General features: G+C 47.1%; 1 protein-coding gene across 1 annotated transcript in view; it reads right to left on the bottom strand.

The window, feature by feature from the left end:
• The window catches only part of LOC149371703 (uncharacterized), a 35,222-nt gene that overhangs the window by 4,731 nt on the left and 11,068 nt on the right, over positions 1-19,423 (bottom strand). Inside the window, exons 9-21 of the mRNA XM_089585225.1 lie at positions 18,071-18,134; positions 17,543-17,619; positions 16,914-17,002; positions 15,644-15,796; positions 11,334-11,466; positions 10,898-10,974; positions 9,747-9,807; positions 5,372-5,515; positions 5,268-5,288; positions 2,218-2,298; positions 2,069-2,137; positions 1,436-1,525; positions 1,046-1,191 (exon numbers count right to left, since the gene is read on the bottom strand). Of these exons, the coding sequence (XP_089441351.1) occupies positions 1,046-1,191; positions 1,436-1,525; positions 2,069-2,137; positions 2,218-2,298; positions 5,268-5,288; positions 5,372-5,515; positions 9,747-9,807; positions 10,898-10,974; positions 11,334-11,466; positions 15,644-15,796; positions 16,914-17,002; positions 17,543-17,619; positions 18,071-18,134 (1,205 nt within the window). The remainder of the gene's footprint in view (positions 1-1,045; positions 1,192-1,435; positions 1,526-2,068; positions 2,138-2,217; positions 2,299-5,267; positions 5,289-5,371; positions 5,516-9,746; positions 9,808-10,897; positions 10,975-11,333; positions 11,467-15,643; positions 15,797-16,913; positions 17,003-17,542; positions 17,620-18,070; positions 18,135-19,423) is intronic.

Genomic DNA, 19,423 nt, shown 5'->3' with positions numbered 1-19,423 from the left:
GATTACGACCGCTTTGTTTCGAACCGTTACATGAACGCACGTTGCCAGGTAGGTGCTTCGCTGGTTATAGTAGTCGTGGGTAGACATCTCTCGTAAGAACACAGACCGATATCTGTCGTGGGGCGGCAGGCCGGTTATGCTTCGGTAAAACGCTGAGTATGTTTTAAAAATAGTTTGTGGGCCAAAATTAAGTCAAAGATGTAATTTTAGATTGTGTAGTGCACATCTAATTAGATCTATACTGCACAAGAATTTTAAAACGCTCCAGATTTAGAAGGGAGCTTCCATTCGTATGAGGAAGTGGGCGCCTAACGTTGTGTCGCGTAAGCGTATAACGGGCAATAGGTTGTAGAAAGACGCACGCCTTTTTCTGATACCTCAAAGCCATTAATCCCTCAATCAACTTCAGTGCTGAGACAGAAACCGACGGCTGTCATCCGTCCCTCGACACCATAGTAACCCGTGCACTGACCGGCCTTGCTTTTCGCGTCTACCGGACACCCTCTGAAAGATACGATGCCTAGATTTTAATTCAGTGCACCCGGCCAGTCACAAGCGGTCAGCGGTTGTATCTCTCGTCAATCGTGCCAGAGAAGTCTGCTGCCAAGACGTCATCCTCAACGACGGGATGAAAAGAATAGAACCTGACTTGCAAAGAAACGGCTATCCCCTTTCCTTCATCTGGAACAATGAACTAAGAATGGTGGCACCAAAGCAGGCTGCGTCTGAGTAAAGTGGAAGTAATGAAAGACTACCTCCTCTCCCGTGTGTAGCAGGAATCAGCGAGGCGCGTGTTTGTGTCAATGTCGCACATGCCCCAATGAGCAAGATACGGGCTGAGCCAAGATTAACGAGGGAAAAACGAAGGCGGAAACGGATGTATCCACCCGCCAGAACCTCGAGTCACTCATCATCCAGACAACTTCGAACACGACAGGAACGATGGGACCTTGCATCCGATCTTATGCCACGTCACTGAAAACGCTTCTTAACGGATACATGAACCGGTTGCCCGAAACGCCATCTCTTTTTGACCATGGCCCACCTGTGGTCCTTTTCGGACAGTGCGTCCGGTTCGTGGGCGGCGGCCATCCTGGTGATCTTCAGGCACTGTCTCGACAGCCGCAGGGAGGTGAACGAGGCGCAGGCCACCAGCAGGGCGGTTACGACCAGCGCCACCCAGAAGCCATTCTGCGAGGACCCAAAGCGAGTCGCGCTGGCTGTAGTGTTCGGTGGCTGCTCATTCGTTACTTCCGGCACGACTCCTGCCTCGGAGGGCCACGTTGCTGAATCCTTTGTGAGACGTCTGGCTCCGCGGCGCTTCCTCGGGAGGCTGAGCGCCGTGCCGTAGCGGTGCATCGTATAGTGCGTGCAACGGCGTGAACGTCTTTGCGAATACGTATGAGGAGGGCACTCTCCCTTGAAAAAGGCTTACCGTGTTGGACAGGACGACGTTGCATAAGATGGACACTCCGGAGTCGTACGCCTGTTTCAGCTCATCGCAGTGACCGAGCGCGGCGATTACCTGCACCGCGTGCGAGGGACTCACTGAGAGGTGTGTGCCCAATGACAGCTGTTTCGGCGACCGATCATCTGGGACTCCTCGATAGGTTGTCACTTGTGGGGCCTAAACTTGAAGGCGAATGATATCGCCTGAAATTAAACTAAGCACAGAGCAGCGAGCTTTCGAAATTATGCTGAATCAGCATACCACATATACCGAATAACTGAAACTGTGCCCTCTTTTGTCGCTAACTATGTTAAGCATAGTTGACGATAGTTATGTTAACGATCTAAATAAACGATTATGATAATTTCAGTTAATTTCATCAGCATCGTGTTAACTTTATAGCGCTTTGTTACAGCGAAAGTGCGAATATAATTGCGATTGCAATTGTTCATGCATGGTTGAGAGCATGGGTGAGAGCACGCGGAAATCCTGTACTGATATTTCAGTGGGAAAAAAAACCAACAACTTATAAACATCGCGTGTAATTCAGGCGAACGCCTCATAGAACGTTTACTGCGTATAAAACCTTTCAAGCAGGTGTTCCTCAACAGAACTTACGTTTCTTTTGACGCCCGAAAAGGCTGCTTCGAGTCTCAGCACTTTTCTTCTCACAATGTTTCTGTAGCTCTGCACAAAGGAAAAGAACGAACCAATTTTTTTTCCTCTTTCTTTTAGCTGAAACCTAGGATGTTCGCGGAACTACTAACCTTATCGATGACATCGGACATTTTCTCTGCGAGTGCATCTCCACCAGCGGCGAGGGTTGACGTGATGTCGTCGATTAATTTCTGTGCAGACGGAAATAGAAGCGAAACCGTATTAAAGTATTCCAATCTCGGCTCAAATCTATGGCAAGAAAATAAAGGCAGCACTAATGCTTTTAGTTCTGTTTAAGAACAGTTCTATACAGCGCAGAAATACGTTTCTAAAAGGGTTCTTGATGTTTATCGCGATGACGCTATGTCTGCGTACACCAGCTGCAATTCTGCGTGCATTATTCATGGTGTAAACCATGCGACAAATGAGAAACGTTTGTAAGCACCCGAAGAAATCGACAAGCAAGGTTCACACATCCCACATCACATCCTCAGCCTGACTACGCCCACTGCAGTACGAAGGCATTTCCCGTGTCCTTTGCCAGCTGCGGCCATCGCGTCCCCGCAAACTTCTTATTATCTCCCCCCCCCCTACTACGCTTGCCTTCCCTTGAAATCCGGTTCGTTACCTTAAACGAACATCGATTATCGTGTCTTCCCATTAAATGCCCTGACAAAATCCATTTCTTCCTGTCGGTTTTGACTAGGATGTCATTAACCCTCGTCTGTTCCCTCATCCACTCTGCCCACTTCCTATCTCTTAACGTTACACCTATCGTTTTCCTTTCCATAGCTCACTTCGTTGTCCTTAACTTAATTTGAGCCCTTTCCTTATCTCCCACGTTTCTGCCCCATGTGAGTACCGGTAAGATACAGCAGTACAACATGAACTGACGGGCACGTTGGCCAGACATGATTTGTACAACTGCGCAACGGCACGAGGCCACAGAAAGAGAAGGGACGACAGCGCTGACTAACAACAGATAGTTTATTCAGGAAGCAAAAACTTATGAAGGTGAGGCAACACTGAAAAGACAGAAATGCTTCAAGAACAGCACTAGAAATTCCTCTGAGCATGCATATTTTTTAATTCCACGAGGTAAATCTACCCACTTATAAATTCTAGCTCTTTCTTAGAGATAGCGACTGATGGGATCCTTACATAACTGCAGAAGTTACTGCTATCCGTTTTTTTTTCTGAAGTTATTGCACCTCTGGAAGTGGCATATGAAGTGCCCGTTAATGACTGCAAAAAAATCATTGGCTTGATCCTGTATTTTACTCCTGGACATGAATGCTAGTCCTTTGAACCAAGAAGCAAGAAGCCGTTACTTCCATACAGTTCTGAACATTGAAAGCTTGTAAAACGGGCCATCATCGCGTCTTGTTTCAACAATGACTTGCAGAAAGCATGCACCCGCAGTACTGCCAACAGTTTTTATTGTCAAGTTTAGAGGCTTGCTGCCGCAGGATGCCCTTTTAAGATTTCAGCAGCAGCTGATAGCTGGCGCCACAGTCAACCAAAGTAACCGGGAGAGAAATGTGTCTGTGACACCTTATGTTCATGAGATCTCCCATAATTTTAAAAGAATTAGAAAGAGAGCGGGAGTAGATGTCTTCTCAGCGCCTGTGAAATTGAGAAGCATGTGTGCGCGTGTAAATGGTTCCTAAAAAGCCTGTCAAACTGGTTCCGCATGCACAAAAAACACGAGGAAAAATTCGTAAAGTGCGCAGATTAAATACATCTTTATTTGTTAAAACCTGCTTTACTCAGTCCTTTTGGCTTGTGGTGGATAGTCTGAGGCAGTACAAAAACAATGTCAAGAATGCGGCACGCCATATCGGAATTCACTGCCGTGATTGTTCCTGGCAGCCATTATATGAAAACAGCCGAATAGTAGACAAAAAACAAAGATCACCTCACAAGAGAAGTCATCGAGGGATCTGAGATTACGAAGTTAGGTCCGAGTTGTGCAAGCACCCCATATGTTGCTATCTCTAAGAAAGAGCCAGAATTTATAAATCGGTAGATTTGCCTCATAGGATAAAAAAAATATACATCATACATGCTCAGAGCGATTTCTGTTGCTGTTTTTCAAGCTTTTCTATCTTTTTTTCAGTGTTACCGCTCCTTTGTAAGCCTTGGCTTCCTGAATAAACTATCCGTTGTTAGTCAGCGCTGTGTCTCGTCCCTTCTCTTCTTGCGGCCTCGTGCCGTTGCGCTGCTGCACTACAAATAAAGATACAGCTGCATCTTGGTGGATATTGGCAAACTGCCGTTTATGATCTGAGAGAACCTGCCATATGCGCTCCACCCCATTCTTATTTTCTAGTGATTTCGTTCTCGAGTTTTGGGTCTGCGATCACTGCCTGCCCTAAGTAGACATATTCTCTTACTAATTCCAGCACCTCGCTACCAATTGCGAACTGCTGTTCCCTTGCTAGACTGTTGAACATTACTTTGGTTTTCTGCATGTTAATTTTAAGACCCACCGTTCTGCTTTGCCTGTATAACTCATTGATCATGCTTTACAGTTCATCTCCTGAGTGACTTAGCAAGGCAATGTCATCAGCGAATCGCTACTTAGGTATTCTCCATTAACTCTTATCCCCCCAACTGCTCCCAATCCACCCCTTGGGAGACAGTGTCTCCCTGCCTGACACCTTTCCTTATTGGTTGGACAGTATGGTTCGACAGTAACTAAATCCACAAAGTGCTAAGATTTATTTGCAATGACTGTCATGCTGCTTTCCTTTGGCTGAGAGTAGTCCAGGCAGTCTACCATCACTAATATACCCTATTTGCTTTTCGGTGACATCGAACTCGCCCAATTTTTCGCCGGCTGCGTGCAAGATGACGACTGGTTTAAATGTTGCCGAGAAGGGCCACCGGCGTTCGGAAGGTTTCGTCTTCACGGCAAGGCATCTGAAGATCTAAAGTATCTAAAGCACACGGCGTGGCGCGACTCAGTGCTGATATTCGTATCGGTTCCCCGGTTTCGCTTCCATTAAGTCGACCGTCGCGTCACAATCGTGGTCGCGTTACGCTCGGGAAAATACGGTAGCTACTGCACACGTTGAGCATAAATGTCACGCATAGAAGCGTAATGCATAGCAAATGCGTTTAAGAGCAAAGACGTAAAACTTAAAATGCTACTTACCCTAATTCTGGCTTCCGACTCCTTAATATAAAAAGAGAGGAACAGCAACGCCTTACAAAACCGCAGGCAAGCGAAAACAACGAACAAAATATGCATGCACTCACGATGTTTACACGCAGCTTTTCGTCATCGATGTAAGCCTTGAAGTCCAGCACGTACTGCATGAGGGCGTTCAGGTCCGTGTCGTTGTGGCGGTACGCAGCTAAGCCAGAACTGCCTAGCAGCTTTTTCCGGACTTGACCGATGTCCTGGCATGTCAGGAGGAATTCCAGTTCATACAAGATTCCAGGGTTTTCGAACGGACTGCACAGTTCCCTGGACTTTTACATCCGTACTAAGTATATCAATGGTTACAGTAAACGCCGCTTAGGAACACTACCTTGTCATCGGACGCGAGCTCTACCACTGGAGCGATCGGCGCTAGAGTCGATCTTGCGTCGCAGTGGGGATGGCGTGGCTCCTCTTGCTTAGCGAGCACAGATTTTGGAGAAACATTCTACATTTTAAAAGAGGCTGGTCGCATTACTCTGTTCTTTTGTATTAGCGAGTTCCGGCATTGCACATTTGTGATCGTGTGACGTAGTGGGAACAGTGGCACGTTATTTATGCTTTTGTCACGATGGTAGATATTAGTGCCCTATGCAGACGTTGGCGACCGAGATCGGTACAAGCTTCGATTTCGATCCGAGAGATGGGTAGCTGCGAGGATCGCGGTTATTTAAGCCGAGAATACACAAAAAAGCGAGGTCACACCATCGTGTGTGCTACAAGCATCTCAGGGAGCAAGATTACGTCCACGGAGTTGCCGTAATTAGTTAGTGTAGCAGCCGGCGCGGAAAGATCTGTCTGAAACACACCTCCAATGCTGCCCATAACGGCGGCAACACATGCGCTACAGGTGCGGAGTGTTAGTCGCGGCGCCGCTTTAGAGGCAAATAAAACTCATCCAATAATGACTGGTATTGTCTTAAACAGGACCACCAAGCAAACACTAAATCTAAGCTCCTTGAAATGCATTCCAAAGCATTAGAGCGGCACACGTGATCTGAATCACTGGCTCCGGACAGGCCGCCATTGGAAACTGAACCTGGCAACGTTTAACGCAAGAACCTTATCAAGTGAGGCTAGCTTAGCAGTGCTGTTGGAGGAACTAGCGGGTATTAAATGGGATGTCACAGGGTTAGGACGACGAATGAGGCGTATACAGTACTAAAGGGCGGGCACGTACTGTGCTATCATGGATTAGCGGACAGACAAGAACTAGGTGTGGAATTCTTCATCAATCAGGATATAGCTGGCAACATAAAAGAGTTTTATAGTATTAACGAAAGGGTGGCATCTATCGTAATTAGGGTTAATAAGAGCTACAAGCTGAATATGGTGCAGGCCTACGCGCCGGCATCAAGCCATGATGACCAGATCGTTGAAAGCTTCTATGAAGACGTGGAATCGGCGATGACCAAAGTAAAATCACAGTACACTGTACTGATGGGAGACTTAAACGCGAAGGTAAGCAAGAAGCAAGCTGGAGACCAGGCGGTAGATGACAATGGAATAGGTTCTAGGAACAGCAGGGGAGAGTTATTGGTAGAGTTTGCAGAGAGAAATAATTTACGGATCATGAATACCTTCTTCCGCAAGCGAGCAAACAGGAAGTGGACGGTGAAGAGCCCAGTTGTGAGATTAAAAATGAAATAGACTTGATACTATGCGCTCACCCTGGCATCGTAGAGGATGGGGAGGTCCTCGGAAAGGTCTGTTGTAGCAACCACAGAATGGTAAGGCCTCGTATCAGCTTAGATTTGAAGAGGGAACGGAAGAAGATAGCGAAGCGGAAGCCAATTAACGAGTTAGCGGTAAGAGAGAAGGTAGAGGAATTCAGGATTTCGCTGCAGAACAGATTTTCCGCTTTAACTGAGGGAGACGACCGTAATGTTGAAACAATGAACAATAATCTAACAGCTATCGTTACGAAGTGCCCCGTAGAAGTAGGCAGTAGGATTTTTCGACAGGATACCGGCAAGCTATCTCCGGAGACGAAAGATCTGATTAAAAAACGCCAAAGCATGAGGAAGTCTAACTCCACAGGTAGAACAGAACTAGCAGAGCTATCGAAGTTAATAAATAACTGCGAGGTACCCGACATAAGGAAGTTTAATATGGAGAGAGTCAAGCACGCTCTAAAGAATGGAGGTAGCCTAAAAGTGGTGAAGAGAAACCTAGGCATAAGTAAAACGAAGTAGTATGGATTAAGAAAGAAAGAGGTCAATGTCATTAGCAATATGGATAACATAGTTAAAATAGCTGAACAGTTCTACACAAATCAATACAGTAGCCAATGCAATCAGAACTTTAATGAGAGAGGCAGTAGAGCACAGCAATGGGACATCCCGCCAGTAATGAAAGAGGAAGTAAAAAAAAGCCTTAGGAGCAATGCAAAGGCGGAAAGCAGCTGGTGAGGACCAGGTAACAGCAGATTTGTTGAAGGACAGAGGGGATATTACGCTAGAAAAAATAGCCTCCTGTATGCACAATGCCTTCTGTCTTCGAGTGTACCAGAAGCTTGTAAGAACGCTAACGTTATCCTAATTCATAAGAAAGGAGACGTCAAGGACTTTAAGAATTATAGACCGATCACCTTACTGTCCGTTGCCTACAATGTATTTACTAAGGTAATCGCTAATAGAGTCAGGACAACCTTATACTTCAATCAACCAAATGATCAGGCAGGCTTTCATAAAGGATACTCAAAAATAGACCGACTGCACAGCTATCATAGCCCTCAATAAAGTCAGCAATAAAATTCCAATAAGAAAAGCTGTCAAGCAGGGAGACACGATCTCGGCAATGCTGTTCACTGCCTGTTTACACGCGGTATATTCCCTGGCGTGAAATGGGACAATTGGGGAGAAGAGTTAATGTATATTACCTAAGTAATCTGCGATTCGCTGATGACATTGCCTTGCTATGTCACTCAGGACCTGAGCTGCAAATCATGATCAGTGAGTTAAGACAGGTAGAGTAGAACGGTGGGGCTAAAGATTAACATGCAGAAAACCAAAGTAATGTTTGACAGTCTAGCAAAGGAACAGCCGTTCGCAATTGGTAGCAAGGTGCTTGAAGTAGGAAGAGACTAAGCCTACTTAGGGCAGGTAGTGACCGGTGATCCGAAACTCGAGAGCGAAATAACTTGAAAAGAATGGGGTGCAGCGCATATGGCAGATTCTCTCATATCATCACTGGCTACCAATATCCCTCAAGAGAAAAGTATACAATAGCTGTATCTTACCGGTACTCACCTATGGGGCAGAAACATGGAGGCTAACAAAGAGGGTTCAGCTTAACTTAACGACAATGCAGCGAGCTATGGAAAGGAAAATGATCGGTGTAACGTTAAGAGATCGGAAGCGGGCGGAGTGGGTGAGGGAAAAAACGCTGGTTAATAACATCTTAGTCGAAATCAAGAGGAAGAAATGGGCTTGGCCAGGCCATGCAATGCAAAGGCGAGATATCCGCTGGTCCTAAAGTGTAACGGAGTGGATTCCAAGAGAAGGCAAGCGTAGCAGTGGGCGGCAGATAGTTATGTGGGCGGATGAGATTGGAAAGCTTGCAGGGATACGGTGGTCGCAACTGGCAAAGAACAGGGTTAATTGTAGATACATGGGAGAGGCCTTTGCCCTGCAGTGGGTGTGGTCAGGCTGGGGATAATCATGATGACATGATTTACTTTTCATCGTCATGCGGGCACTGTCGAGAGGTAGCGCCAGGGCATATTGACGCGTTAGTATTGACTCGACTTCTCGTACATGAGAACATTCATGTTGATTGGACAATCGGAGTGCTTCCTTTCTTTCGGATCAGACCACCAATGACGCTCTGAGCACCTCGAGATATATCTTCATGCAAATAATCTTTTGATTCTGGTTGCGGATTAAGGCGTCCTCTACTTGAATAGCTCCACCTTAAGGGTGTGACGTGTAGCGTTAATCTATTGATGCCTATATATGCTGAATTGGTAATTCCTAACTTTACGTTCATATGTCCCTGGGAGTCGTCGTACCAATCCTTGCGCAATGGTGCAGCGGTTAACGGATGCGCCACTGGCCTGCGATGGCTGCCACCGGTGGGTGTTGTGCGACCCAATTTGCCCACCTATTTTGCTTCTCCGGGGGTGGTCACCTGAGCCACCCTACGGTACCCTATTCATCGCTCACAACGTACAACGAGAGCCTCAACGCTAGCGCGTTAAAACACACTAGTGGAGACGATGCAGTATTCAAGGAAGAGCAGCACACGGAAGGCGCGCGTTTGAAGATATCGTGCGTTGCTGTAGTGCTGTACTAGTGGCATAAAGAGAACTCATGCAGTGGAATGAATATTGGAGAATGACTTGGGAGGGTGAAGTGGCTATTCATAGTTTCAGTGCAACTTACGCGGAAGCCACAGCACGCACGGGTTGGGTCTTGAGGCCATACTTACGATCGTTTCGAGGGGTTCGATGTCGGTCTTGATCGCTTCTTCGAGGGTGCTGGCACATTTTCTGAAAACACAGCGACAATGTATGGTGCCTCGGCACGTTTGGATTTGTACACAGATCAGAACACGGTTTCCGTCCAATGGGAATTAACAGCTCAAGATATACGTATACGTTGATGACCGCAAGCGCTCCATTTAGACAGGGCGTACCGTCTTTGCCTATAGGGTAACCGGGCAACGGGGCTTGTTTCTAAGCCGTGTATTAGAGCCCTTATGGAAGGCTGTGCAAAGTAAGTAAAACCCTAGTCCTCACCTTTTGAGACCCGTTCCAGTTGGGGCTCCACTTGGCGACTGAGAAGCAAATCCCTAGGCTCGGTTACTTTTGCCAAAGAGGGTGGCAAACAGAGCGTATACTTTCTACTTCTGTAGTTGCAGGCTTTCGCGCTGCCAGTCTTCTTAAATTCAAAATCCACCACAAAGCCCAAAAAGAAGTTTTGATATAGAGGGTACGCAGAGAGAACGATTTAACGCTGCCTTAGGTCAAATGTTTTAACGCGGCAATGGTAAAGCTCATGCTCGCAGGGAAATCCGTGTGCGTTGACACACAAATACAGGATTGATCGAGAAGGTTGTGACGTCACACCTTGAGCTCTGGAATGGAAATGGCTGAAATGCGAGTTGAATTGTTGCCATGAGATCGTAGCATGACTGAATATCATTACGACATATAAGGGTGTTAAGTATATTATTACGCTGAAAAGTTGGGTATCTAACCCTCGACCCTTCACTTTCAAGTCATGCACGGTGCCACTAGGCCACTGAGGCATGTTCGTTCGACTTGATTAAAAGGAGACTTTGTGTGTCATGTGGTGTATCACGTAGTCTAGTATGCCTACTAATGCGTGCTGATGAGTGTGAAAAAGAGGTTGTAGTTAAGAAACAAAGTAGCAAATAACCATTAAAGCTTCCGCGTCATATCCTTACCGTGCAGCTTAAGTGCCCCTCCCCCCCTAATTTTTGTCATCGCTTTCGTATATGCCGCGTGATTTTCTCTGAACATGATCGCGTGCCAACTACGGCAACACCGAACCGTATTGGATATAGGTTGGTCTCTTGAAAAATAAAAGAAATAGTGCTGCTTCGCTTCTTCTTACGTGAAACTCGATGGGTACGTGAGGTAGTCCAGAATATGCGCAGTGTACTTGCGGTTGGTCTCGACAGCAAAACGTATCTGCGAAACAAAAAAAAAAGAAGAAAAGAACAAACAAGAGTAAACCTCTGCATTGCGCTGTGGATATCACAGAGAAGCATTTTAATGAGTTTGCGGTTCTGTCATGACACGTAAATGCATTAGCAAAGGAATAAAATTTAATAGAAGCTTCAACAGATGATTACTGGAGCTTGTTTAGTTGCGAGTAAGAGGTCAGTGGATGTCGAGCTCTGCGAATTGCTGAGCGAAGCTCATTTCGTGGGCAGTTTTGTTATTCTTCCATGCAAATAAAAGAAATATAGGGGTGAGGGTTAGGACCAACGCGATTACTGGCCAGCGAAAGCAATTCGCGCTTAAATACGAGCCGTGCGCTGGCTTACGTGGTCCACGAGGCTGGGACTTCTCCTGGAGTACGGGCTGCAGATGAAGGCCTGGGCTGCCACGCTCAGGTTCATTACGTTCCGCCCGATGAGGAGAAGCACGGCCGACGCAGGCAGTGCGCCGTAAGCTGTGCTGAAAAGTGCCCCGAGGTATGCCGTTAAGCTCATGAACGCTGCCCACTCTGCGTGACTGCGAAGAAACCGTGGTTACAAGACTCCGTGTCGTAGTTGTGGGGTCAGAGGAGGTTTCCAATGCCAGCTGAAACAGCCGCGCTATCGGGCTCACTACCGGCACCATGCGAACCGGCCGAGGAGCTTTCCTCAAGCGCGCCAGCAATTAGTTCGCCTGTTTCACAAGAAGCTGCTGCACTGTGGCGCTAGTGGCGGCTTGCTGATGCTTTGCCCTTAAGATGCGCGTACAAAAGCCAAAAGTATATTTAGTCAATTTCCCGAAGAAGTTAGGCTTCATCGTTCCATTCGTTCCATGTTTCGTTACAGAAGCGAAAAGCATTTAGTGATGCCGACATACGTGTAGTTTTCTGTTGCTTTGAGACATGAAGACGCAGGCAATGCTCTTCGTTAAACTATGTCATATTATGCGCACACCTTAAGCCAGGGTAAGTTGAGACACATCTATGTAAAATAACGCTGGAAATGACATGCATCGTGCATGCGACTTTAGTCATAGCGATTTAGCGTAGCCATCAGAGTAGCGTCCAATGAGCAATGTCAATTCACCGCGCATTTTAATTGCAAAATCAGACAGCGTTGGGGAGAGTTTTACAGCGGTAGCTCTACTCAACGCAAAAGTCGCTCACCATTCTGTGGCAGGTTTGACCTTGGTTTACCCTTGAGAAGCACAGCATAGAAACTGATTTAATTTGACAGATTGACCGTGGACGATATCGACAAATGTCGATGTGCAAACATAATTCAGCGTGCCCATCACGAAGGCGGCCTCCAAATTTGGCCCGGGCCATTCTCAAAATACTATCACCAGATAGTTGGGTATAACCGTGGTTAAACTATGCCTAAATTTTTTAGTGCTAAAGCACTAATCCCGAGGTTCACAGCCAGCAGAATCGTCCCTTGCCGATTGTCTATCCGAGAAGCGCGAGCGCTCGGTCCCACGCCACTGCCCACTCACTCATCGTCGTCTTCTACGTGGCATTAATCCGGAGTTTCAGAGCCTACAGCACTCGTCTCTTGCCGATTGTATGTCCCGAAAGGCGGGAGCGCGCCGTCTCATGGCATTGCCAGCCCATCGCCACGATCTTCACGAATATATTCGAGCGCGAGCGCTCGGTCCCACGGCCCTGCCCGCTGATCGTCGTCTTCTGTACTCCGTTTCATACATAGCAGGCAACGCTGCGAAGGTTGCTGAAATAGTACGTCCGCGAAGCCATATTACTCCGCCACGTATCATTCGTTCTTCTCGAAATTCCAGTCATTGTTTGGACGAATACAAAGAGCAGTAAAAAAGGATGCGATAGCATTGAAAATCACGGTCGAAGCTAGGCGCTCAGTGTTCGGGCTCTCTGGCCATAATTTTCACGGAGAGTGAACTACTTTTTGGGCGCGGCTTTAGCAGAAGCGATTCGCCCTACCAAGCGCGTATCACACCACCACATGTACTTCTTGGTTCTCGAAATCTCGACGAGTCGCCGGACGAAAATGTGGCAAGAGGTAAAATGAAGTCCAGGAGGTGCCAGTCACGGCACTTAAAATTTGTCGCTACGAAATATGTTTGTGTTAGCTTTGGTTGTATGGCGAACTACTTTTTGCGTGCGGACTTAGCCTGCGCGAACAGGCGCGCTAGCTTTGGCAGCGTTGCCTGCTATGTATGAAACGGAGTATACATGACACTAATCCAGAAGTTTTCACCTAAGAAAAATCGTCTCCTTGCCGATTGTGTCGCAAAAGTGCGATCCTTCTGGTCGTAGTTTTCTACGTGGCACTAACCAGGGAGTTGTGACCAGAGAAAAAATTCAGGGCGCACTTTGACTGTCTAAAGTGCGTAGAGGCGAAAGCGCTCTCCGCCCCACTTTCAGTGCTTCTGTGGCACTGGTGGCGTCACATGTAATTGAGTACTAATTACTAAGTGATGACAAATGACTAATTAATGGTTAATTACTGATTAATGCCTGAATACTAATTAACTGCTAATTAAGCTTAAGCTTAAGCTTCGCCTTTAGGAGTGGAACGCGACAGCGTGTTGTAGCGCTGCCAGGGAGTCCACGGAACGCCACCACCCGTTCGGCGCGATGACTTGCCGTTTCAACGCAACGGTTTTTGAGGAAAGGAAATGGCGCAGTAATTCTCTGTCATCTCGGTGGACACCTCAACCGCACCGTAGAGGAACGGAGGAAGTGGGTGTGAAAGAAGAAAGACGAAGATGGACCGTAATGAAGAAAATGAAAATTGTATTTGAGGAAAGAAAATTACGCAGTAACTGTCTCACATATCTCGCTGGACACCCGTCAAAATTCAGGGGGGGGGGGGGGGTGCACTTTTTTGACCTAAAGTGTGGTCACTGATGTGTGGTTAAGATGTTAAGCTTCGCCTCTAAGAGTGGAACGCGAGAGCGTCTTGCAACGCTGCCAGGGAGTCCATAGAACGCCATCGCCCATTCGGTTCTACGCCTCGCTCGTCGGTAAATTGGTTTTTGAGGAAAGGAAATGTATTTCTCTCTCATATCTCGGTGGGCACCTAAACCTCGCCGGAAGGGAAGGGAGGAGGATGGCAGTGAGCGAAGACACCGTATTCACTAGACGTGCCTTTGTTCATTCCGAACCGTCGAGCTGGCATGGCGGAGTGGATAGCATGCTCGTCTCGCACTCCGAAGACCGGGGTTCGATTCCCGAGCTCGACCAATTTCTTACTAGGTTTTATTTATTTATATGGCCTGACAAGAGAAATTAGTTAGGCTAATTGGGTAATTAAGCAATTAACTAAGCTCAGTCTCACTTACTTGGAGCATCACTATATGGTCCCTTCAATTGGTTGCATGGTTACTAGCCAAAGTACAATTGGCCCCGTTTGAAATTGCCGCACTGTGACGTCACGACCGTTTCGACCAACTGAAAAGCGTGACATTCTCTGTCGACAACTTCTGCTTACAACGATGAGACATTAAAGGCTTTCGCCTTAAAAATCGTCTCCTGCCGATTGTATGTCTGCGAAACGTGAGCGCTCGGTTCTGCGGCACTGTCCGCTCAACGTCGTCTTCTACGTAGCGCAAAGTCGTGCTTTCGCAGTAATTCGAATGTAGTAAACACTGTCGTTTTTGTGTGAAACTATTGTCTTTGTCGATAGAATGCGATAATCTATTCAAACCAGGCCCCTTCAGTTAGCCTTTAGGGTCATTTTCATACACGGGAACAAGCCGTCAGTTAGTATGAACTGGATGTTCGATTAAGTAGCCTTGTTTGACAATACCTTTTGCTGGGCTAGTTGGTGTGACATTATGTTCAGGAAAGTAAAAACAGCGCTAAATTTTTCACAAAGCACACAGAAAGATGGACAGGAAGGGCGCTGACTCCAACTATGCTGACTCCAACTATAGTTGGAGTCAGCGCCCTTTCTGTCCGTCTTTCTGTGTGCTTTGTGAAAAATTAAGCGCTGTTTTTACTTTCCCGAACATAAAGTAGCCTTGAGTTTGACGGATATCCGTCTGGTTTGGCATAGTTATTCGATGAAATGAAGGACTCAGTGACCATTGTGTAAAAGATAACACATTGGACTCTTGTTTACAATGAGGAGTGCTGGAGCGGTGACAAGTATCGATGTACCGCTCGTATCGTGTGAACAAGAAACCCGTACGTGTTTCGAAACGCCTTTTCTGTTCCACTGTGATCAGTGGCTCTTTCCTCATTTCATGGGTTCGACCTTAGCGAGCTGGAATTAACAATTATATTGATTACTTCCTTACAAAAATGGTCTATAGACAGTCTAGAGACTTATTGACTCTATCGACTTCCTATAGATATTACCTTTTGTCTATTCATAGTCTATAGACTGTCCGTAGACAAAAGTGTACTAAAAGTGTATGGCCATAAATCTATAGATTATCTATAGACTGTATATGGCATTTGTATTGCCTATAGACTGCTCTCTAGGATTTGTCTTTAGACAGTCTATAGACTTTATAGACAGAAGTTATAGACACTCTATAGACTGTCAAACTTTTTTTTTTTGTAAGGGCCATATGACATGGTATACCTTAGTCTATGCGATGGCGTTTGACCTCATTCCACGTAAACCAATTCCGGCTGCTTCATGTAGTGTCTGATATATGCTGTCATACGCACAACAAGATGGCCAGGCCGGCGAAATTCGAGAATTTCCCCCTCTCGACGGGCATCGTATCCGGGCTGCGCATCGAGACGCCCAGGGCGAAGGTAACCACCAGGCACAGGATGAACACGACCACCAGCAGTGACGTCACGAAGGTGAGCAGCCTCCTGGGGAAAAAAAAAAAAAAGTATTCAGGAGAAGCACCGCAAGACATGCGGCTTCTAACTCGCTTAGGACAGCGGAGTGGTCAGGTCTAGTGATTTTATTTGATTTCTTAAAATTACACCGTTACGTTATGCCCCGCAACTCAACAACAATAAAAAACCTTTCTAGAGAATTATCCATATTTCAGGCCTAAAACCCTAGCCGTAAGTAATACAGAATACAAATAGGCAGGAACGTCTTCATCGGTGTCTTGTAATTGGAAGGGCCAAAGGTTGAAATCTACAGCTGAATTAAACGTTCATTGACAGCGAACACACATAGCCGACATCTTGGTATAATTAAGATCACCAGGAAGAACCACTATGAAATCGGGTATGGGTGGGGGAGGGGGGCAGGGACCCACGAAGTATTTTGTTGTTGTTTCAGATCTCCATCTTTATCACCTTTCTTACTGAAACATGTGATGACTTAAGGCTTTTCATACACGCTCAGGGCTCTAAGGACTTAGTTTCCGGTTGAGTGTTCAATACCTTTACCATCTTGTGTTGCCGCCCGCGACGCTAGTGTTGATAGTTAGCTGGGGATGAAACTCTCCGGAGGAAAACGAATGTAATTGGAGAAAGAATCTTTGCCTGAAAATGTATTTTATTCGCAAGAGACCCAAACCACTGTAAATGAACGAACATATCTTCTTTTAAAAAAATGTGCTCGCTAAGATCGCCTGTTCACGTGTCTTAAAATTAATCCTTGGCACTGCGTGACAAATTGTTAATGATCGTTTTAAGCTCTCATGGGATTGCGGCGCATAATTTTCGCTTCTTTTTGTTCAGTGTTCTATGCGGAAGTTTTACTTTATTCTCTATCTCTGCTATTACTGGCTAACCGTGACCATATCTGTACTCGACACGCTAGTCCCCCAGCTGTTGCTGGGTTATAATTGGTCGTTGTGTGGTCTATGCTAAGTACTTTGAATTCCAGCTTTCGGCTAAGGCGGCGTGCAGAGCGACTGGTCACATTTCCGTGCGAGTATGCGTCAACCGCCTTATCTTATGAGCAGCCGCGTCTGGCAACATCCGTCGACCGAGGAAAGCATCGTTGCCGAATGTGGACAGGACTCACAGCCGGCGTCTGCCCGCTTGGAAAGGACTTGTCTTGATTCCCACGAAGCCAGGGTAGGTGATTTCATGCGTGATAAGAACATCCTTTGCCTGCGAAAGATCACATATTGCACCCATGTGCTTGAAACCAACTGATATAGCTCAATGATAGTGACTTGAAAACTCGTTAAGCGCTCGAATGATAAATATTCCATCGTTACTACAGATACTAAAGCGAGCCCTGCGGCAAACTATGTCATGTGCATGTAAATTGAAATTTACTGCACCCCCCTTGCCAATGTCGCGGGTTGAAATGCGGGTGGAGGCGAAATGCAAAAATGCCCGAGTGTTCTGAGATGCCAGCGTAGGCCTTCTCAATTAGTCCGGAGCAAAACGGGGTCCCTCATAGCGTCGCTTCGGGGACTCCGCATACCACCATGACTTAAGTGCATTGAGCTTACTGTGGTGTTCTCTCTTCGTCTCTCCTTAGTCCATGAGCCCAATATGCACAACAGTATTTCAGGCGCGAAGTTATGCTTCGGCCTCCTCATCTCGATTCATCATGAGCCATAGGAACTAACCACCCTCAGTTCCCAGGTTTCCACCCACTCGCACGACGCGCAGAAAAAGAAAATAAAGGTTTCCGACTACCGCATTGATCTTCTTGTGGACGTTGTCTTGCACCGTGTCCGCAGTCTTCTGTATCTTGTTCACTTGTTCGACAGCGTCTGCATTAAGAAGGGAGCAACACAATCTGCGGTAGCAGCCGCGTACTGCACATAGTATAGCGATGCTGTTCGATAGGCGCTGAGACCTCTGTTTGCCTTAGGAATGCGTGAACATGTCCGACATCACGGTAGTGTCTCCGCTCTGCGGATAGGTGGCATGGCTGTACACAAACTGGCACAGCAAGTATGCACCGACGTCACAGTGGCGGCCATTTTGTGGCGCATGTATCGTTGCGAAAGGCTACAAGCATACATCTAATCAGCTTATCGCCACCTGCTCCGGTGTGCACTGCTGACACCGGTGACGTCAGATGAATACCCCGTATACTGTGCCAAACATTCTCGGCGCTCTGTGATAAATCTGAGCGGAATTGTGAGGAACTTTAACATTCGCAAAATTAATTTCAATGGCGGCGCTAAACTACGTAAAAAAAAAAAAGTAAACGCTTACCTCGTCTTCCCTCAGATTTCAAAATGCCAAACTGGCCAACTAGCTGCTTCCATAGTTCCTGGACCTGAAAAAAAGTGCGACCGCTCATGAACGGGACTGGTTTGGCTGTTTGAATATTTACTCACCCTCAACAACCAAGAAAGCCGTTCAAGTAGTTTAGCTTTACGACTAAACTTTAATTTGCAGCTACGGCAATAAAGTTTATTAGTTTTCTTTCTACTTTCTACTTATCAAGTTTACGCGTTTTTTTTTTTTTGCACTCTCCGACCATCCATACCCTGTGGGGACGCGCCCTACTGGTCCCCTATGGTTGGCTTCCTCGCGATGCGCCATTGCTAGCCTGATTAGTTACCTTAACCAACAAGGGAGGGCGCCGGCGTCGTAGCGCCACGAACGCCACGGATGGCCTTATTGCTGCGCGCGCGGGGGAGACGGCCCCCTTCGGCTCGGGAACTTGGACGCGCGCTGACGTTCACGCACGACTCTCCGCCCGCGGGGAGTAGCCTCGTGGGGAGAAACGTCCTCCCCCATCTCGTCCCGTTCGGGCGCGGAGTATCCCCTGCCTCAGCGTGGGCGAACATTCGCTTGTAACCTTGCTGGTGAGTCGCACGACCTCGATTCCTTAGCGTATTTTGTTGCTAGCTAGCGTTATTTTTGTTGTAGCAATAAATGGCTGTTTGTGTCAGCCAGCCGCTTGTAGTGTAAGTGGTACCGAAAGCTGGCCGAGTCGGTGTACTTACGTTCATGATGAAAATAGCGAATGCGAAAGACGGACAGGAGGACGCATACGAGCGCTGTATCTGCGTCTTCCTGTCCTACTCCCTTTCCGAAGTTTATCACTATGAACGCGAGTCATCGTGTTCCGTGTTTATATTAGAGTTAGGAGGCGTGGCCTTGTGGTAGACCATCCGCCTCGCATTCCAGAGGTGCTGGGTTCGATCCCCAGTGCCGCCGGGTTCCCACCGGTTTCTATAATGGGTACAAGATTTCCCCTGGCCTGGTGCTCGGCTCTTCTAGGGTGAGATGCTTGGGAAAAGGGTCGTAAACCAAACAGTTGCCTTGACGGATCAGAGATAAGTTCCGCCGTCAAGCAACCATAAATCCGTCTCGTGCGCTAAAAACCCAACTTGTGGCCCTTATTTAAAAGGGGAAATCTTGTACCCATTAACGAAACCGGTGGGTACCCGGCGACACTGGGGTCGAACCCAACACCTCCCGAATGCGAGGCGGATACTCTACCACAAGGCCACCGCTTCGGTCAAAAAAGGGCCACAAGTTGGGCTTCTGCCGCACGAGGCGGATTTAGGGTTGCTTGACGGCGGAACTTATCTCTGATCCGTCAAGGCAACTGTG

Source organism: Amblyomma mixtum, chromosome 1 (assembly GCF_055824585.1).
Source record: "Amblyomma mixtum isolate Tamu chromosome 1, ASM5582458v1, whole genome shotgun sequence".
NCBI classification, from domain to species: Eukaryota; Metazoa; Arthropoda; class Arachnida; order Ixodida; family Ixodidae; genus Amblyomma; species Amblyomma mixtum.
This window is presented reverse-complemented; position numbering and strand designations above follow the sequence as displayed.